General features: G+C 39.7%; 1 protein-coding gene across 1 annotated transcript in view; it reads right to left on the bottom strand.

Moving 5' to 3' along the window:
• Positions 1-21,316, bottom strand: part of LOC126184390 (bromodomain adjacent to zinc finger domain protein 2B-like) — a 318,222-nt gene that overhangs the window by 84,425 nt on the left and 212,481 nt on the right. Inside the window, exon 28 of the mRNA XM_049926773.1 lies at positions 19,356-20,500. Coding sequence (XP_049782730.1) covers positions 19,356-20,500 — 1,145 coding nt within the window. The remainder of the gene's footprint in view (positions 1-19,355; positions 20,501-21,316) is intronic.

Here is a 21,316-nt window from a genome sequence, read left to right as displayed (position 1 = left end):
TAAGATGATTGGCTCTAATTCTACTCTTTTCATGAGTCACTTAGATATGACCTTCCTGTGATTCAGGCACATTTTGGGACACAAGTTACAGCACACACAGCAGGACTACCATGTATGGCATCTGAGAAACCAGCCTCAGTGGAAAATACATAAAGATGGCAGGTCAAACAAGAGTAGCAGCATGTGGAAAAAAAGAATGGATGGAAGTTCTGGCACTGTAAGCCCCCAAACTGGTTGAAATACACTGATATTAGTTTCATTGTGAAATTTGGGCTTTACCAGCGTAATGAGTTGTCCTTTGGAATTTCATCTGGATCAGGAAGTTATCCTCGATGACATTTGGGTTACAGGCTCCAAGTGAAAGAAGCATTTACAAAATCTGTAGGAGATTTTCCAATGCCTTCTGGAGAAGAGTGTTCATTGAAAAGTGAGTAATATAGTTATTTTCCCCAAAGGTACATTTTTGGGACATGCTTAGCAAAGATGGCCTCATCTCTATGGACAAATGCATCAAAGTCATCATCAACCTGACGAGGCTCCAGTCTTTTCTGGGCAAGATTTCTTATTATGCTAAGGTCATTCACAGGGCTGTACAAATCTGCCAACATCTTAACCAGCTTCATCAAAAGGGCATCAAATTAATGTGGTCTGTGGACTGTCAATGGGCTTTTCACTCCCTCAGACAGTGCTTGTGCTCCACTTCACTGTTTGGCTTCCTTTACACTGTATAAACCGTAATCCTGGCAACCGTTGTGTCTCAATATGGCTCTGGCATCATTCTGTCAGAAAGCAACCCAGATGACACTGAGCAGCCCATTGCTTATGCATCTAAGATGCTTTTCAGGGTGCAATATAACTACTCACAGATGGAAAAGGAGGCACAGGCTATCGTTTTCAGCATTACAAAGTTTCATATTTTCTTGTATGGTGTGAAGTTTCTATTCAGAGCACCTGGTTTCCTTATTCAGCGTCACTCTAAGCTATGGGATCAGACTGCCCAACAGTTGCTGAGGTGGGCCTTCTTTCTCAGCAATTATTGCTGTGGCATTCATTACCAGTTCACCATCGAGAATGCTAATGAAGATGCGCTATTGTGGTTGCTAGCAGCACCAAATCCATATCAGATCAACAAGAGGCCCTCCTTTTTGCACTGGATGATACCTTGCAGCAGACATTGCTGGATTTTCCTTTCACACCACAGGAGGTCACTTCCACTATGACTACCAACCTGCTTTCCCAGAAATTTTTTCAGAAATCCAGATGAGACGGCCCTAGCACACTCCCTCAGCAGCAGATTTGGTGTGGTGTATGTTTTTTCTGCAACAAGATTGGCTCAACATTGTCCAGGGGATCCTCAGGCTTGCCACAGAGGAGCAAAACTGTCAAGTTGTTGACCCTCCGGTGTCATCCTTGCATACGCCAGCTACTGCGTGTGTCACTCTCAGATAGGCCTTGCATAAAGGCTTTGGCATGGCATCACGTCCAGTTGGCAATAAATCACAATACTGAAAATCTCGTACAGTGTTGTGCAGTCTGTGCACAGACCCACACTGTGCCACCATGTCTATTTTTTTTTTTTTTGAGGGGGGGGGGGGGGGGAGCATGTGGTTGTTGGTGGTCAATGCATAGTCAGATTTCTTGTACATTGTCAAACTGTCCTCCACAATGTTGGCAGCAACTATTCATATGTTGTCGGTCACTTTTGGTGTTGAGAGCTCTCCCCACACCCTCGTGTCTGACAACAGTCAGCAATTCATGTCACAGGAGTTTGCAGATTTCTGCAACTGCAATGGTATCTAGCATCTGATTACTGTCCCATTTCACCAAGCTTCTAACTCAGAGGTAGAGAGATTTGTGCTGAAACTCAAAACACAAATGTAGATGTAGAAGAAGTACACATATGCCTCATCCCATGATGATGCTCTGTCTAGTTTTCTTGCCACATACAAGGCAACACTCATTAATGTGTGCAAACCAATGGACCTTTTGAATGGACACAAGCCATGGGGTTCAATCCTGAGTTGCATACCCTGCATTGCAACAGCCTGCTGTGTTTCCATCATGGGGCTGCCATTTGAGCCCAATCTTTCAATTAGTAGCAGGGGTGGCTGCCAGGTGTAGTAGTGGGCCACAAACACTGGCATTTGTTTGTGGTGGATGTTGGTCAGGACCAGCTGACCCATCATTCCCATCAGTTGCAACCATAAGTTGCTGGTTCCTCGATACCACCATCTCCAAGCCAGGCAGGCAAAGGGGATCAGTTGCAGTGTTGTTCCAGTGGGAGGGTCCCAAATGCAGCAGCACACTCACCTGCTCTCACCCCCACTGCACCTCCACTGTCCTAACTTCACCCATGGAGCAAGGTGCCGGCAGGGTATCTCCCACGACTACCTATGCAGAGTCCACAGAATTTGCACCAGCGTCCTCCTTCCCCATTTTCCAATAGAGAAGTCCTTGGTGATGCCAGTAGACCACCCATTACCTCAGCCTGTGCAATCTTCCATTCCTCCAGCAGGCCTAGCTGTATCTGCATTGGCCGGCTGGGGTGGCTGAGTGGTTCTAGGTGCTACAGTCTGGAACCGCGCAACCGCTATGGTCGCAGGTTTGAATCCTGCCTCGGGCATGGATGTGTGTGATGTCCTTAGATTAGTTAGGTTTAAGTAGTTCTAAGTTCTAGGGGACTGATGACCTCAGATGTTAAGTCCCATAGTGCTCCGAGCCATTTGAACCATTTTTGTATCTGCATCCTCTCCTTTAACAAGTGACTCATTGCTGCGGAATCTTGGACCCTCCCCAGTTTTACAACAAGAGGTCGTGACAGAAGCCAAGCCATTTTTGGCCCCATGTGGACATTTCAGGGTGGAGGGGGGGAGGGGAAGGCATGCATTTATTACCCCCACAAGCAGATGTCAAAATGGACGCAGGTGTTATAGCCGGAACCACTGACTCAGATGTTTATTTGCTGGTGGCACTAGACCTGGCCCAGCACTTCATGGACATCAACTAACTCAGACCTGGTCCTTCCCTTGAGCCATGTTCTGATTCCTGTGGGCTTTGTTTGTTCAGTCACTCACACAGGTCACATTGTGTCTGCTCTGTGCTCATCTCTATGTGGTGTTCAGATATTATGGTCCCCTGTAAATCAACTTGCACATTGTGTTTCAATCCCTCTTCCTTGGGTCGGTTCCTAGCTCGTAGTCAAGCCACAGTCGGGTAGTATACTAATATTTTGTGCTGACAGTGATGGTTCCGCATGCCTGTCAAGATACAAAACAACCCTTATTCATTCAATCATTCATTTATTTGTTCACACATTCACCCATTCATTGTGTACTAAAGGAGTTCAACTTTCAGGGGTGTGGAATGATGCCAGGAATATAATAACGAAAGTCAAGAAACCCATAAAAACTTAATTTGCATACTGTATTAAGAATGAAATCTGTTGCTTTATTTACTTTACATGCAATGCTCCAGAAGATAACTCTGTGATGCAACAGGAAGTTGGATATGCAAAACAAGCCAACATTCTTCTCTTTATAAACACAAAAAGAGATACTTCAAAGAGTAAAACATTCTGAACTAAGCTTCATATTTAATTTATCTGAGTGTTGACTATTTTATCTTGTTATCCAACTTCAACCCTAAAAATTTTACACATATTGTCTCATTTGGTATATGACTATTGAAATCAACTTCTGATGTTAGCAGATCCTTTTTCATTGTCTGAAACTTCATGAAATAATTCCTTGTGAGATTAACACACAAACTATTTGCTATGAAACAGTTGTAGTCCTGTTCAGCTTCCATCATAGCTGTGACTGGTAAGACTGAGTTGGGACCGATGATTAGTATGCTTGTGTCATAAGCAAATATTACAGATTAAAAAACCATCCTTTGAAATCCTCACAAAATCACTTATGCAGCTTAGGAACAAGAACAGATCCAGTACTGGTTCTTGTTAGACCCACATGTTATATTATGCCATTCTGAAAATAGTTTTATCCCTGTGACACAGTCTGGTCCTTCAATTTCTGCTGTGAATGTAAGACTTACTCAATGAAGAGGGATGCCATTAAATGCATAACATTTCAGTTCGCCAACTAGAATTTTGTGGTCTATGCAATGTAAGGCTTTTTCAACATCACGTAATACACTAGTGGCATTATTATTCTTGTTTAGTTCTACCAAGACTTAATTTGGGGAATCCTGTATGGCTCTCTCTGCATATAATCCATTATGAAAGTCATACTGAGAAGGCAGTTCTATTCAGACAAATGATAAAGTACTCTAACATAAGCCACTTTCTCAAAAAAATTTCAAAAGACTGGAGGGAGTGAATTGGGTGTACAATTAAAATGGTTTTCTTATCTCCATTTTTGTGGATGGGTCTTACTTAAGTTGGTCAAGGAATCTGTTCAGAGTCAATGATGGTTTACAAAGATAACTTATAGGCAGTTTTCTCAGATCAGCACAAGTTTTAATACTCTGGAACAAACACCATCAAAGATAGCAGAATCAACACATTTTAGTGACCTGATTAAATGTTTAATCTCCTTATGGAATGTAATTTTTAATTACTCACTTCAAAAAAATTGACATGTGTTGCTTTTGTTCAACTTCTTTATGCAGCATATCAATTTCTGAAGGTAGTCCCCATGAGGACCACTGTTCCCTAGTATTCACCAGACATCGCCCAAAAACTTGGTTGCCATGTTCACAAACACAGTAATATCCTGAGATTAAAGTAGTAATAAGTAATGATTAAAGTAATAACATTTCAGTTATTAAGAGTGTTACTTTTTAAAATTGTAATTTCCAGTTTCAAACATAATTTTTGTGTGCTTCCAGGTGTAAAAACATCTAGTATAATTTTCAGTTCCATCATGCAGGAACTCACACTTCTTAAACGTTTAGAAATCATTAAAATTTTTTTTTACCAAAGAGGTAGCTCAGTTGTGGCTGCTCACCATTTATTCACCAGAGAACTGGGATGCCACCACTATTTCTCTGCACTGTGGTCAAGTTTGAGCGGGATTGCACTCTACACAACCAGCAGCCACGAAGAAGACAATGTGAAGTGAGGTCAATATTGCAGCAGTAGCTACTAATATTGAGGAAGAGCTGAATCTGTTCATTTCAAGTTTCAATGATAGCACCTATCTGGGTCATCAGCTTGGCAAACCTTGGGAAAAATTTGAGCCTGCATCCATAAAGAGTTGTTTTAACTCAAGAGCTGAAGCCACACAATCACCGACTGCATCGTGAATTAGCTGATTTGGTTGCAAAGCAGATGTAAGCTGATCCTGATTTCAGTGGAACAATTATCTTCTCAGACGAGGCCCATTTTTGTGAAGAACTCACAAGTGGTCCATGAGGTGCAACTGCATTAAAACAAATCACTGTGTGGTGCAGTTTATGGCATGGTGGTGTCACTTATTAACTTCGAGATGATGAGAGAAGAAGTGTTACCATCAATGACAATCACTACAGATCCATGTTACGTGAGTTTTTGTGGTCAGAACCTTAAGGGATGAAGCTACGTGCTACACAGCTGGTGCTACACTCGATTCGCTGAGGGGGACGTTTGGTGACCGGATCATCTCAAAATGAGGATCTGTGAATTGGCTGACACAGTCATGTGATTTAACACCCATGGATTTTTTTCTCTGGGGCTACATCAAAGCCCACGTCTACGTTGACAAGCCACAAAATTTGGAACATTTGGAAGTAAACATTCATCAGGCTATCACACCTATTCCTCCTTTTGATAATTATGTTCCGTGTGGCAATAGGCCACTACAAATGCCTTCAGTGACTAACTGAGTAGAACCTCATTGAAAGCTCTCTCAGAAAACTCAAATACATTCTTAATTCTGGACATATGTAAAGGCTACAAGTGGCACCACAGTAAGTTTTCAGGCACTCATACATTATAGAGAAACTGAAACTGAGGATAGCAAAATAAAAGCACAAATGTTGAAATATTTTTTTCAAGTGTTCCATTACAAAGAAGAACATAGACTTACTAATACTGCTTAATTATTAGACCACCACAAAAGTGAACTGTACAGATATTAGTGTCAGTGGTGATGAGAAACAGCTGAAATCACTAAAATTGAATTATATCCTGATGAAATCCTTGTCAGATTCTATACAGAATTCATAGCTCAGTTAGCTCTCACTTTAAGCATAATATAACATGGATTCCACAATGATTAATTTGTGCAGCTGGGAGAAAGCATAGGTCACACCATCTACAGGATGGGTAGCAGAAATGATGCACAATATTGACATCCAATGTCACTAAAATACTCTACCAAGAACATATTCTGAGCCCAAACAGAATGAGGTATCGAAAATAGAATCATATCCTCCATGTCAACCAGCACGGATTCGAAGGAGAACAATAATGCGAAAGACAACTTATGCTCTTCTTACATAGCATCCTAAGCCTTTGATAAAGGCAGTCAGCTGGATACCTGTTTCTTGACTTCCAAACCTCATGTGACTCAGTAACACACCCACAATTATCAACAAACATATGTTAGTATGGGATATCACAAAGTTTGTGACTGGATTGAGGATTTCTTGGTGGGAATGGTGCAACTTGTCATTTCAGATGAAGAGTCACTGACAAAAGTAGACATTCTTTATTTCAAATTTCTGTCACAGTTGCCTTTATTTCATACTGGTGACTAGTTTTGAACATACCCATTCATTTTCAAACCAGACTTGCACTGAGTTGCTCCAATAAGCACTTCAGTGCAGGACTGGTTTGAAAATGAATGGTTGTGTTCAAAATTAGTCACCAGTATAAAAATACAAGCAACTGTGACAAATGTTTTAAATAAAGAGTTAACAAAAAAATGGCTCAGAGCACTAGGGGACTCAACTGCTGTGGTCATCAGTCCCCTAGAACTTAGAACTACTTACACCTAACTAACCTAAGGACATCACACACACCCATGCCCGAGGCAGGATTCGAACCTGCAACCGTTGCAGCAGCGCGGCTCCAGACTGGAGCGCCTAGAACTGCATGGCCACCTCGGCCGGCAAGAGTTAACAAATCCAGTTGTTGGTCTTATCTCAACGAAATGTTAGAATTGTAAAGGAATTCTAATCTCTTGTTTCAAGAGAAAATAATTAACTTTTTACCTTATATCATATACCTAAAGTGCTAACCACTGCAGCTCATATAATAACAAAAAATTGGTGTTGTGTAAAGTGTGTTAAGTGATTTAAGTGATTTAACCTTATTTTAAGCATTTCATCTGTGTCACAATACACAGTAAGTGTGGATGTTTCCATAGGGCAGTCTGACAGGGAGTGATATGTGTAGGTTGTGGTTTGGAGTACTACTGGGGTGACTGTAGTCGAGAATTGAATGGGGAACTCAATGATGCTATCCCATGGAAATGTAGGCTCTGCAAAAGAGCAAGAGAATTGCCAAACAGGAGGCAAAGATTTGTGCCATTCAGGCTGAATTAGAAAACGTGAAATTTGACCTAGATAAGTTGCAGGGGGAGGGGTGGGGGGAATATCATGAGAACTGGGCAATGGTAACATGCAATGGGTGAAAGGGAACAGCTCTTCAACTTTATCTACATTTAAGCTTGTAGTATTGAATAAATTTGACTGGTTACCTGAAGTAGAAGGGAAAGAGCCTCATCCAGCTGTAGGTCACAGTAGGATGCAGCAGACTAAACTAAATGTGGGTCAGTAGATAAAGAGAGCAGGAAGAAAAGAGTCTTGCTGCTATATAGATAGAAGCCATGGCAGGGTTTAGGCTAGATGATACAGGACAAATTAGGGACAGGATAATAGGTCACCAGTAGCGTGAAGCCAAGTGCTTGTTGTAGCTAGGTGACAGAGGACATGGAGAATTTGTGCAAAGATTCTGACAAAGAGAATCAGGTTATCACAATAGGTGAAGCAGGGAGCAGCCTGGCAAAAGACAGAAATTACAGCATTAAGCATTACCTGGATGAAATAGGGGTAGCAACTACACATGTAAATGTGAGTTTTGTACAGGTCTTACAATTCTATGACCAGCCCTGGGTTAACACTGCTGTCAGCTGTGTAAACACTGAGTTGAGTGGGCTGTTGCTGACTTATATGAAGTCTCATATGAGTTCAATGCCCATTGCTACAGTTGGGAGATAGGGATGTATTAGACATGATAGATAAGTTGGCTGAGCTTGCAGAAACATATGGGGGCCACCGTCACACAAAACAAGATACCTGTGGTTACTAGTGTGGTAGAGATACGTTTTTCAGGTTAGAATCTGGATTCAGGCACCTTGTTATGAAACAAATTAAAATAGCAGAAGAGCCCCACAAAATGATTAAGAATGCACAGAAAACTAAGTTTAGCCTACGTTGTCAGAATATTAGAAGATTGAGTAATAACATAGAAGAACTTCTCGCCTGTTTGGAAAATTTAGAGAGCTCTGTGGTGCCTATGTGAGCACCACTTAGCCACAAGATTAGAGAAGTTTAATATAAAAGATTACACTCTAGCATCTTATTCATGTAGAACTAACTAGCTGAGTGTCCAGTGTTGCCTGTAAATGTATTTAACCCAGTTCTATTAGTCCACTCCTCCTTCTCACTGTCTCTGTCAATCTCCTTCTCCCCATCTCTCTGTCCACCTTCTCCTCCTCCCCCATTCTCTGTCAATCTCTTCCTTCCCCCTCTCTCTGTCCATCACCTCCTCCCTCTCTCTGAATATGACGGAAGGAGGAGATGTTACATATGTTAAAACAACACAAGTTCAAAACCATCCAGACAAGTACATTTTGTACTTATTAGTACATAGAAGTGTATGCTTATGGATTAATGCTGAAAAATAGTTCACTTTTGATTATAACTGCACATAGATTCCCACTGGTGAATTTTGATCTGTTTACATGGGATTTTGGTTCCTTACTATGTCATCTGTTGGACAGCAGCAATTTGTGGCAATTTCAAAGTAGATTTTCTAAAAGGATTCTGATAGGAAAAATGATCTGGAAATCTTATTTGGATCCCACAATTTGATCTTGGTAATTTAAGTTTCCAACACAGATGAATAAAGGCAGTAGTACCCTATATGATAATGCTTTCTTGGATGACGCAAAAAGCAAGAACATACCTGTATACCCAGTAACAAATGCTCTTTCTAATTACGGTGATGCACAGGTGTTTATGATAAATAAGATACTGTCTTACAGTAGTGATACTCCACAGTGGAAATCCATTAGAGTAATTAATGACTCCAGAAGCAATGCTTTTAAGAATAGTTGAGAAGAGGTGACCTGGGATGAAATTTATAATGAACCAAATGCTGAATAAAAATTTAATCTATTTCATGATAAACTCACATCATTATATTTAAATAGCTTTCTGCATAAGCTATTCAGAAAGGACATTAAATACCCACGTAAAAAGCCATGGATCAATAGAGGGATTAAAGTATACTGTGAAAGGAAAAGGGAAATGTATCTGTTGGCACGAACAAGTAGAACACATGCTTGAAAAACTACTGAAAATTACTAAGATAAGTTATTAAAAATCAAGGAACCTGCACATTATATAAGAAATCAGTAATTCTTACAACAGGTTTACAGCCATGTGGAATGTAGTGAAACTGGAGATAGGACAACCAGCCATAGAAAAGCTACTGAATCAAATGAAGGGGCTATAAATGGTGAGTCACAGGAAGCAAATATATTTAATAATCACTTCTTCAATATAGTTGAAAATATAGTGACAGGTAGTTCAATAAGAAAATCACAGCAGTATTTTGAAAAAGCAACTAACATAAAAGTCAGTTGTGTGGATGTATCACCAACTCCTCCTTATGAAATTAAGAAAATTATATATCCCTTCAAAAATAAAAGCTCACTGGATTTGGTGGCGTTCCCATATAATCAGCCCTGTCTTATCTGAAATTTGTAATGCATTGCTAACTCAAGGCATTTTTTCAGACTAAAATATGCTGTTCTCTCTATAAGAAAGGTGATAGGAGAGATTTCAATAACAACTGGCCTGTTACACTACTGACATCATTTTCCAAAATTTCTGGGAAGGTATTCCAGAACAGTATCTCCTCTGAGGAACAATAGTTTCCTCAGTAAATCACAGTTTGACTCTCAGAAGAGTTGCTCTACTGAGAATGCCATTTAGATGTTCACTCACCATATTTGACAAGCATGAAACAACAAAATAGCAATGATTGGTATTTTCTGTGACCTTTCTAAAGCATTTGACTGTGTAACTCTCAACATTCTCATACATAAATTGAGGTGTTATGAGATTAACTGAATAGTCAAGCAATGGATGTCTTTTCTAACCAAAAGAATGCAGAAAACTGTGCATAGTAATTCAACCAATGTAATCCAGGGACATTATTCTAACACGGAGAAATCATGTAGGGGGTTCCCTAAGGCTTGATCTTAGGCCCACTACAGTTCATAGACATAAATGGTCTCCTGTCTAATATACAACAAGCAGAATTAATTCTTTTGCAGATGAGACTAGTACCGTAATCAATCCAAGCATACATATACCAACAGAAGAAATGACAAAAAATGTTCTTAAAAGTACCATTGAATGGTTTTTTGTGAATGGTCTCACTCTCAATTTTAAGAAGACACAAAATATGTAGTTCTGCACAGCTAGAGGTAATACACCAATGATAACTTCAAACACCGGGAGGAAATAATAAAACTTCAAAATTCTAATGTATACATATTGATAAGAATTTCAACTCAAAAAAGCACATTTGGAGCTCCTGAACAACTTAGTTCAGCCACAGTTGTATTTACAATCATTGTAAATCTTGGGAGGAGAGAAATCAGCAAGATGACAGTTTCGAATATTTTTCATCCAATAATTTACTATGGAATAATATTCTGGGGTAACTAATCTTTAAGAAAGAAAGTCTTCATTGCTCAAAAAAACGTGCTGCAAAAATAATATGTCGTGCCCACCCACTATCAACTTGTAAACATCTGTCTAAGGAGTTAGGAATCTTGACTCTGCTTCACAGTATTTTTATTCCCTTATGCAGTTTGTGAAAATAATCCACTGCAGTTCAAAAGGAACAATGATATACATAATTACAAAACCAGAAGAAAACAATGACATTCACTATGACACATTAAGATTATCTTTAGCACAAAAATGGGTGCACAAACTGCAACAAAAGGTTTTGGTCACTTACATAGTGATATAAAATGTTTGTCAGATGGCAAAGTAAAACTTGGGGGAAAAAAACTGAAAATGTTTTTCGTTGGCAAATTGTTATATTCTGTAGAAGAATATCTATTACTGTGATGTGTAAAAGATGGTGGCCAGAACTTACTAACACACATCTGTATGTCTGCTACTTTAAAATAAAATTAAATAAAATAAAAAATACAAAACACTTCTAACTATAGGCATACTTACAAAATAATAATTGATGTGAATATAAAATGACTCACTCCACACCTTTATGATGCGCGCGCACACACACACACACACACACACACACACACACACACACACACACACAGAGTCCCAGAAAAACACCGACAATCCTTACGAACAAGTTCCTTATTTAGAAATAAGTAAAAAATTTCTAGTAAACACAGGCTGTCAAATGAGAGCACTCATTCATCTTCAGTACTATGAGTAGACATCTGCTACTGCAATACTTCAAGGTCTTTGCTTTCCATACTTTTGTATAAAATATTAATGTGACTTCAGACTTTTTGCAGGTGATGATGTAGTTATCTGAAATTAAGTACTATCTGGGGGGGGGGGGGGGGGGACCTGCACAAAGATGCAGTCAGACGTCGATAAGTGGTGCAAATATAGGTAGCTTGTACCAAGTGTAAAACTGCGCAGTTCACAAAATGCAGAGAAGTAATGCCAATAACTACAACAACTACATCGCTCACAACTGGGATCAGTCACCCCATAAAAATTTGTATGGATATGAAATGCAATGATGACATAGTGCAGTTGCATGTGTAGCCACCTGCACGTTACTGCACATCCACAACCACTACCGTGGCACGTGACAATACACGTACACTCATTTGCGTAGTGTTCCATTTGGCTACTCCGGAAATCCAGCCAGAGGCCACCGACCATGGTCTTGTGTCACTTCCAGAGATAGCAAGTGGCCCCCATTGGGCAAATGCTTCTTATATAGCCATGCACTGGTTCTGAGTGGCAGTTGTCTCTCTTCTCTAAACTGTATTGTACTTATACTGTCATGCTCTGACTTAATAAAAAGGTGGTTTCTTATGACCATGTCTTTTATTGTGTTCAGATTTAGAACACAAGTGGTGATGAGTAGAATCCTCATGTGCTCAACTTCAGAGAATGTTTTTTTCATGTAACTAATCTAAGGATTGGAACTTCAATCACTTCTCCAGCAGCAGCAACTTACTACAGCCACACTGGAAAAACTTGTGACGATGTTGACATCTCAGGTGCACCCACCGCCAGTTCCTCGATATGATGGTTCCACTGAAGATTGGTAAGCTTATGAAAAATGAGTCTGCCAGGACTTCATTGCATTTAGGGTGATGGACAGAGGGACTTGTAAGGCATTGTCTTTATCATGGCTTTCTCCTCGTGTGTACCAGTTGTTATGTAAATTAGTCCCTTTGCAAGAATAGGCCTCACTCTTTTTTAATGAAATGTGTAGTTTTTTGTCATCTTACCATCGCAACCACACCCACATCATTGCTACACATGTAGAATTTTACCAGTGCCGCAAAGCTCAATCTTATTGGGCTTGGGCAGTGGTGGAGCTGTAGGGTTTGAGCCATAAGTGCTGCTTTCTTACTAGAGCTTCCAAAGAATCCTTTATAGACTCCAGAGTCAGAGATTTAATCATCCACCTAGCACCCAATAAGGAAGTTCATTGGAGAACACTTCAATGTGAAGATTCAGTCTTGGAAGAAGTTTTAAATATTGCTTAGTCCTTTCAAATCCCCTGCACAGTGGGCCACCAAATTGAGGCATGGGACAATGTTGCAGTCAATGATAGTGTGTCACAAAAGTACACAGCACAAGTTCATCGAGTGAAGGGGAAGTCAATGCTGTTCAAACCAGAAAACCTAGCCACAACTCACAAATGCGTTGGCAACAACAACAACAACAACAACACTGTGTGGCACTTCAATCATGCCCCTCTCACTTTGTGCAATGTAAGAGAGCTGCCTGTCCCAGGCAGTAGGCATTGTCCCACAAGTGTCACAAGAAAGGCCACACTGCATCAGTTTGTCCAACTAAGCCTTCCTCAGAACAAATGGACAACGCCAGTCATTCTAGTTCCTCATTGTCTACAGGTTGGAATAAGCTCTTTATTGAAGTGTCTGTGTTGAAAAATCATCACTATTTTGCATCCCAACTCTAATATGTACAGATGGCTGGACTTCCCACCATTGACTCCTGTCAAACACTCAATGCAGATCAGCTGCACTGTTTGGAAGTCAAAAAAAAGAAACATTTGTGATCATTTATGCCTTAAAAGGATTACATGTTTTCTTATACGGTACCAAATTCCACTTACTCACAGATCTTAAACCTTTACTTTCACCTTGTTTCATCTTTCTGCTGCTTTACCTAACAAAGCCACTAATTGCCTAGAATGTTGGGACTTATTTTTATCAAGATACAATCACGAAACCTATTTCCGGCCTACGTCACAGCATGAACATGTGAACACATTGTATCAGATGTCCATGGGGCCCGATCCATTGTTTGATCAGGAAAAAATGTTGCATTTGAACAGAAGCAAGACAATCTAATGATGGTTTCCCCATTACTAGCTCCAGGACTGCATCCACAGTAGCTGCAAACCCAGTGCTTAAACAAATTGTGGCATGATCCAACACAGGTGGCCTTACCACCAGCTGGGTTGGGCATCTGACCCATTGTGGAACTTCTATGCTTTCCATCATTGTCTTTCTCTACTAGATTGTGTCATTCTCTTGTCGACAGAAGTGGGTACTCCACATGCTGTGATTCCAGCAATGTTGTGTAGGGAGGACCTCAACCTGTTACATCGAGGTCATTGGGGAGCCTCCCATCCTAAACTACTCGCACTTTGGTACATGTTCAACTCTGGCACTGATCATGGGATGAAGTGCGAGGTCACAGCTTCTCCTTGGCCACTGCCCACACTACCTTCAGAAAGAATCCATATCAACTTTGCTAGACCTAATTCAGAAACTTTTTGGTTATTGGTTGTTGATGCATTTTCTTAGTTTCCTTATATTGTACACTGTCTGTCTACCACAGCACAAAGAATCCATATTGTCTTTGCTGGATCTTATTTAGACATTTTTGGTTATTGGTTGCTGATGCCTTTTCCCTAGTTCCTGATACTGTTCACTGTCCATCTACCACAGCACACATGACTATCAAAGTGTTTTCAACATTTTTTCTGTTGAAGGCCTACCTTGTACAGTACTTTTGACTAATGGTCCTCAATTTTTGGACCACTCTTGTACACATTTCTGCGCATGCAATGGCATGTACCACACACATCATGGTGCCTCCCTTCCTTCTGCAATCCAATGGTGAGGCAGAACGTCTCGTGCAAACTTTCAAAATGCAAATCTGCAAATAAGTCATGGACGCCCTTTTCTTTCTCAGTTCTTACAGAATAACTCCAATCAGGGATAAGAGCTGAGCTAAACTTTTGCATGTCTGGCAGCCACAGATGCTGTTCCATCTCCTACTGCTGGACAGACATATGTCATCATAGGTTTGTCTGACTCAGAGCACCACAGAAATGTTGGAAAATCTGAACTGGGATATAGTTCATCCCCCACAAACACCACAAATGCAAGATTAGGCTAATTACAGTGCTCACAGAGTCACTTGAGCAATAATTATTACCACACTCAGTTTTTGACTGGAACAGGATGAAACCCTCACATGTGTTACAATGCTAAGTCCCTTCTGCCGTGCACTTCACTGTGGTTTAAAGGGTATGTGTGTAGATGTAGATTTAAAAATTTCAGTTCTGCTCACTCCAGGTACACACAAGGAAGTGGCTGCTATCTTTTAGTAAACTTCAAGCTACTACTTACAGTATGGCTCCTGCAAGTAACAACCATAAGCACCTGTCTTTGTACGTCCATCTTTTCAGAGATGGTTCTGGACCTCAGCTGTTCAGTACAGAATGACAAATCAAACACCTTTCAGCCATCTAAATTTCCAAATTGTTATTTTATTGGGCTACCAGTTTTGGTGATATATTACACCATCTTCCGGCCCCCTGATAAACATGTAGGAAGATCCCAACCTTGGTTCCGGTCAAAATAGGGGCCAGCATTCAAAAACTGGTGTCTGGAGATTTTTGAGACAGTGATCACTTCAAACATCACCATTGGCAGCTGAAGTTTGAAGTGATCACTGTCTCACTAATCTGCAGATACTAGTCTTTGAATGCTGGCCCCTATTTTGACTGGAAATGAGGTTGGAATCTTCCTACACGTTGGTCAGGGGGCCTGAAGATATATTGCCGAAACTGGTAGCCCAATAAAATAACTATCTGGAACTTTAGATGGCTGAAAGGTGTTTGATTTGACATTCTATAAGTATCTGTATCTTACACACTAGCTCCAACAACAGCAATCCTTTAATCTCAGGCATTAACATCTACCTCTATTCAGTTTAAAAATGGGCACAAAACAGGAATCTCCATAAGAACTCTAATACATTCCCGATAATTGTTATTTTGCACCAAAAGTTGACTTGTGAACATTTTAACTGAGGAATTCATACAACAATCCTTGATGGTACCTCATAATCCTGCTAAAAGCCAGCAAAAGTACACAGAGTAACTGTGGATGAACATGTACATTGGGTTGAGAAAGAGTGCATCAGCAAATGGAAATCTCCTTTGCACTTAAATACCATTAAGAAATGTAGAAAAATGTTTACAGCTAAAACAAAACAAAAACTAGTCCAGTCATTAGCTTTGCTGCTTCTCTGCTACTGTGAAGTAGGCCGGCCGCGGTGGTCTAGCGGTTCTGGCGCTGCAGTCCGGAACCGCGGGACTGCTACGGTCGCAGGTTCGAATCCTGCCTCGGGCATGGGTGTGTGTGGTGTCCTTAGGTTAGTTAGGTTTAAGTAGTTCTAAGTTCTAGGGGACTTATGACCTAAGATGTTGAGTCCCATAGTGCTCAGAGCCATTTTGAACTGTGAAGTAGTTCAGTACAGCATAAACAGCAAAAACTTCAAGCGACTTGCACTAGCCATTAATCTTTGAATAAGATATGTGTGTGTGTGACATTCAACTGCACAATCATGTTCATCTTGTCTCTGCTCGGTAAGCATGGATGCAACCAGACAAGCAACATTTCACATATTCTGTGTTATTCAGTCACTAGACTCTTCAACATTTCTCCTCACATAGAAAATACCTGTTATCATTTCTTAACTGCAATATAAATCTAAAATCTTGAGTGTACCAGTGCACAACTCTAAATATTTGTCTATCTTCTGCTTCATTTTCTGCAGAATAAATTACCCAGTAGCCTACAAACCATTCCACTTTCAACAGGAGACAAAAACTTTTCCAGTTATCATTGGTATCATTTTTATTTTGATAGAGCTCATCCATTATCTTTCTGTTCTATGGCAAACCAGTACAATTGTTAGCAAACTCCCAGATTTCCTCATCCCACTGCGTTTATAAATCTAATTGACTCTTGGCTTAGTCTGGGAGTGCAACACAGTGGTGAGGATGATCTTCATAAACTCAGCCAACACTGTGCACTGAGTTCAAAGGTGAGACACCACAGGTAATGGGTGGCAAACCCTGAACAGGTCCTGGCACTCATGGCAGCTCCAGATACGTAGCTGACTGCCAAGAGTGTCACTTTGAAGCCACAGAACATCACTTGACAATATTACATAGAAAAATACTAAAATTGAACCCAATGAACATATGTAATAAATGGGGATGCCAAATTGTGTGTCGCGATCTAATGAGTTCAGTGCAGCATTACACAACACTGTTTTTAATTGACATAGATTTTTATAATCTATGATTTTATTGCAAAACACTTTAAATTATACTGCCATATATGTAAACAGTATGTCAAAACGGAGCTCAATGATGATTTTTATGAATACTACTCAATTAAACTAACCATAACTAAATGTGCTCCATAATCATATGTATCATGGCATTGCATGTGTTTTCCTATATCTTTACCCTTGTCCTAGACGGTTTTTTGTTTAGATATATCAGATGTTTCTGTGTTAAATGAAGTATTATGCACTTTGATTGAGCCAGGCCACCAATTAAATTGGCTATACTCCAACCAGTGTAGCTACATAAAAACCAAGAGCACTACATTGTACTCTGTTTTGATATGAAGCACTTGTGCATATATAAATATTTCCTTGTATTTTCTTGTTTTAACAGTTATGCATAATGGCACCCTATCACATATTCATGAATATTTAGTGTAATGTACATGATAGAATGTTTCTGGACTGTTGAAAAATGACCAGGAGGAGAAGGTTCTCATTTCAATACGTTTAGTTTTAAGAAAAGCAATCTATATTCAATTATGGTCATTTTAACATAAAATTGTAACAAGTTATGAACACGCCTAGCATGGTCTGATTTCCCAAGGTGTTAAACAGGTGTTGTTGCTGCACCTCATAGTCTTTTGCAGACAGTCAGTCATTTTGTCTGGACAGTGGATGGTGAGTCTGAGTGACTTACAGCAGGAGTTGAACTGAGTTTCTGGATGGCAGTGCAGCCGTGCTGTTTCAATTCTTTGAAATTTTACAGAGGATACAATTTTGAGCAGCACAAGGACTTTAACATTTTTGCAGTGCTTTAAAGTGATTTATGGTTTTGGGACTTGAGGACTTTAACTTGGTGTGAGTGTTAGTTTATTTTGGGATGAACTTCAGTGGGTAGTGAAGCAGCATCACTGATAAATTTTAACAGCAAAGCATAGTCAAGGCATGAGCTTTGGTTTTGCTCTCAAGGAAACTGATTTAACTGGGGAATCTGCCAAATCTATTTGCTATTCATGCAATCTTAATTGGTGCTTAGCTACAATAATCTTGGGGTGGAAACCTATACACTTTTTGAACTGAACAATATATGTTAATCAACTTAACCACTGTGTGACTACAGTCTTTATTATTGCATTACCACTTAATTTTGATTTGTTTTATTATTTATTAATTACTAAAATATATGCTAAGCTTCATATGTGTAAATGGTGTGTGTCAGAGAAAACCTATTGTAAAAATCTGGGGCTGTTATTAGGGCATATGCACAGTGGTGGACAACCAACACCTATGACTGTACAGCCATACCTTACTGTCAGAGTTGTTCACTTGCCCAGATCCCAATAGACCTTACTACCAAACTGAGAACACTGACGCAACATATCATTATATATTTGCCAAGCAGGGTGGTTGGCTTGCACCATTGTCTTTCTTCTTCATATCCACTGTGTTTTCATCTGATAAAATTTCCAAATTAGCTCTCAATGTTAACAAGATTGAATAGCTTTCCCAGATTTGATAAATTTTGGTGCTCTGATATACCTTTCTGATATCGATACCACCATCTGATAGGAACATTAAGGTAGGGGGACATACTTATAACAGTGTTATTGAGACTGACATTAATGTAATGACTATGTTCATTACTTTAGTAATTATTATTATAGATATCTCATCTCCCATACAAATTGCAATGATAACTGTGATGATAATCTCTAACGGCACCATGTTACATGCCAGAGAGGGACTGCAAGCCCTTATCTCTCTAGGTAAGAGAAATATATAAATAAGTAGCTAAATTATTACAGTAACTCATAAAATGGTTAATAACTAAGCACGTAAACAGCTCTCCAAAATTACAATTTCTGTAAGTTTCTGCCCTCTCAACGTGCAAAGTACCCATCATCTATTTCTCATCCTTAGAGTTCTCTCACTACCCATACTTAACAACTTCTAGTCTGCTGTTATTTCCACAGCCACTATTTGTTTCATGGTACATAAGCATATGAGCTACTGCATATCAAAATTAGTCACCTTTCATTGATCTAGTTTCCTTTACTGGTCCTTACACACATGAATGTTGCTTCACGAAATTTGCCATCTTCCATTGGGCCAATTGGCTATATTGGAGCACAACTACTTCTTTGTTATTGCATAAAAACATGGACAACACAATCTGTGGTGGTATCCATGTTACAGAGAAGATTGTTTCAAATGCCCCAGAATGCCAAATGGCTTACTTATTATTGTTCCTTCTATAGTGACCTATCTACACATACAGATTTCATATTTACATCAAATTAATGTAATATACTTACCGAGGCATGATCGTTCCACTTGTGACTGAATTTGAATCACATGCATCTCTTGGTAGAATACTGAACCACGTTCTCTCAGATGTTACATTCCCAGCAGCTCCACTAAGTAGGAAACTACCATTGAGATCCTTTCCATTGTTGAACATGTTTGATGAATTTAAATTATACAAGTGGTTTATAGCATTGAATTTATCCCCATTTGGAACAATGACTTGGGGTATTTCACTGTTTGCCTTTTCCATGCATTCACCTAGATGCTCAAACTGAATATGTCCATGGTCCAGATAACTGCTTTGTGGTTTTTCATCATCATCTTCAGTCTGATGTTTCACTGGAAAGAGATATTGTTCCTTTTTGCCATGCCTAACAGTATCAGTATTGTTCTCTTTCTTCATGTCTTTTAGCTCACTATTAAACATATCACTTTTAATTTCCATTTTCACAGCACTCAAACTATCTTCAGGAGTTTCTGTTTTGACTTGACATCCATCTGAAAGTTTTTCAGCAACAGGAACAGTATATCGATTTTTCAATGAGCTATCCGAATCGACACTCACACACAAAGATTCACTACCTTCATTCACTTTCACTGGAGACTCTATACACCCTTCTGAGGAAGACAACCTTTTAGTTTCACTGTCTTCAGGTCTACAATTTTCTTCCAATTTCACATGACAATTGTCTGTCCCATGTGTAACTGAGTTGTTATCCATCTGCTCAGTAAATGTCATTTTCAGTTCATTGGGTTTTTCTTTATTTTCATCTACATTACTTATCTGTGTTTTTCTATGCTCAGTTTCAGTCTTGTCCACCTCTTCATCCTTTATTCTATCCATCGCATTTTCACTGGTCTGAGCATCCGTATAACTGTTCCCAGGCACTGATTCACAACTTTCTTGTTTACTGCGAGCTTCTTCAACATATTTATTGTAAAGATCAGGCTCAGCAGACTCCATAGCTTCCACAAAGATGCCACCAGCACATGGCAATGACCAAAATCGTCGAAAATATCGATCCTGGCCAAAGCAAGTGGCTCTTAGTTGCTGAGCTGACGTACTCAGTGCCTGCAAGGAATGATCACTCTGACGAGATAGACGTTCCATCTTGCGATGCAGTTCTTCAGCAGTCAGATTCTTGTCTTCTTCCTGCAAAACATTAATTAATGATTACAGGGATGATAAAGCACAAGGCTTGTATCTTAGAGGCTTCCAAAATATTTTATGTTAACTCAAATGACCTATTATACAAATGTCGCTTTCTATAGATAAGCACAAGAAATTATTTTTGAATAGAAATTCCAATACATTAGTTTTTCAAAGAAGAATGATCACTATGTATTTTTTATTTAAAGTATCTTTTTTCAATGGGAAAATACAGAATAAATTCAATTTGAATGTGCAATAGGCACTTAACCCTTTAACTGCTCTGGAAGTGTTAACGCGCGCCTTTGTACCTGTCCCTGTGTGCTCTGAACGTGTTTACATGCGCCCACTCCTTCTACCTGGTACTCTGAACGTGTTTACGTGCACCCACTCCTTCTACCTGGTACTCTAAACGTGTCTACGTGCACCACCTTTGTGGCACCTGTGTCCTCCTGACGTGTTGAGACATGCTGCTGCTTCTTCCCCTGTGGTTTATGGCAGCAAGCTGTATATTCTTGCTGAGTGCCTAGTAGCTGTTCACCATTCCGCTCGCAAAGTTGAAGTCTTGTGAGCATTTGCTGCTGTGTTCTTGTGCTGCAGTTTTCATCTGTGCTTCTACTGACTATTGACACCGTTAACATTTTGAGAAGAAAATGGCACGCCGTTGTGGTTGTACAGACGAAGAAATCGTCAAAATTCTCACTAGAAGCTACAGTGACAATGAAATTTTCGACAGCAGTGGTAGTGATTATTCTTCCACTGAATCTCGAAATAACAGTCCTGTGCAGTTTACTTCAGCTGTAACAGTGCATCTGTCAA

Source organism: Schistocerca cancellata, chromosome 4 (assembly GCF_023864275.1).
Source record: "Schistocerca cancellata isolate TAMUIC-IGC-003103 chromosome 4, iqSchCanc2.1, whole genome shotgun sequence".
NCBI classification, from domain to species: domain Eukaryota; kingdom Metazoa; phylum Arthropoda; class Insecta; order Orthoptera; family Acrididae; genus Schistocerca; species Schistocerca cancellata.
The sequence above is the reverse complement of the archived record's forward strand: the minus strand, read 5'-3'. Positions and strand labels throughout refer to the sequence as shown.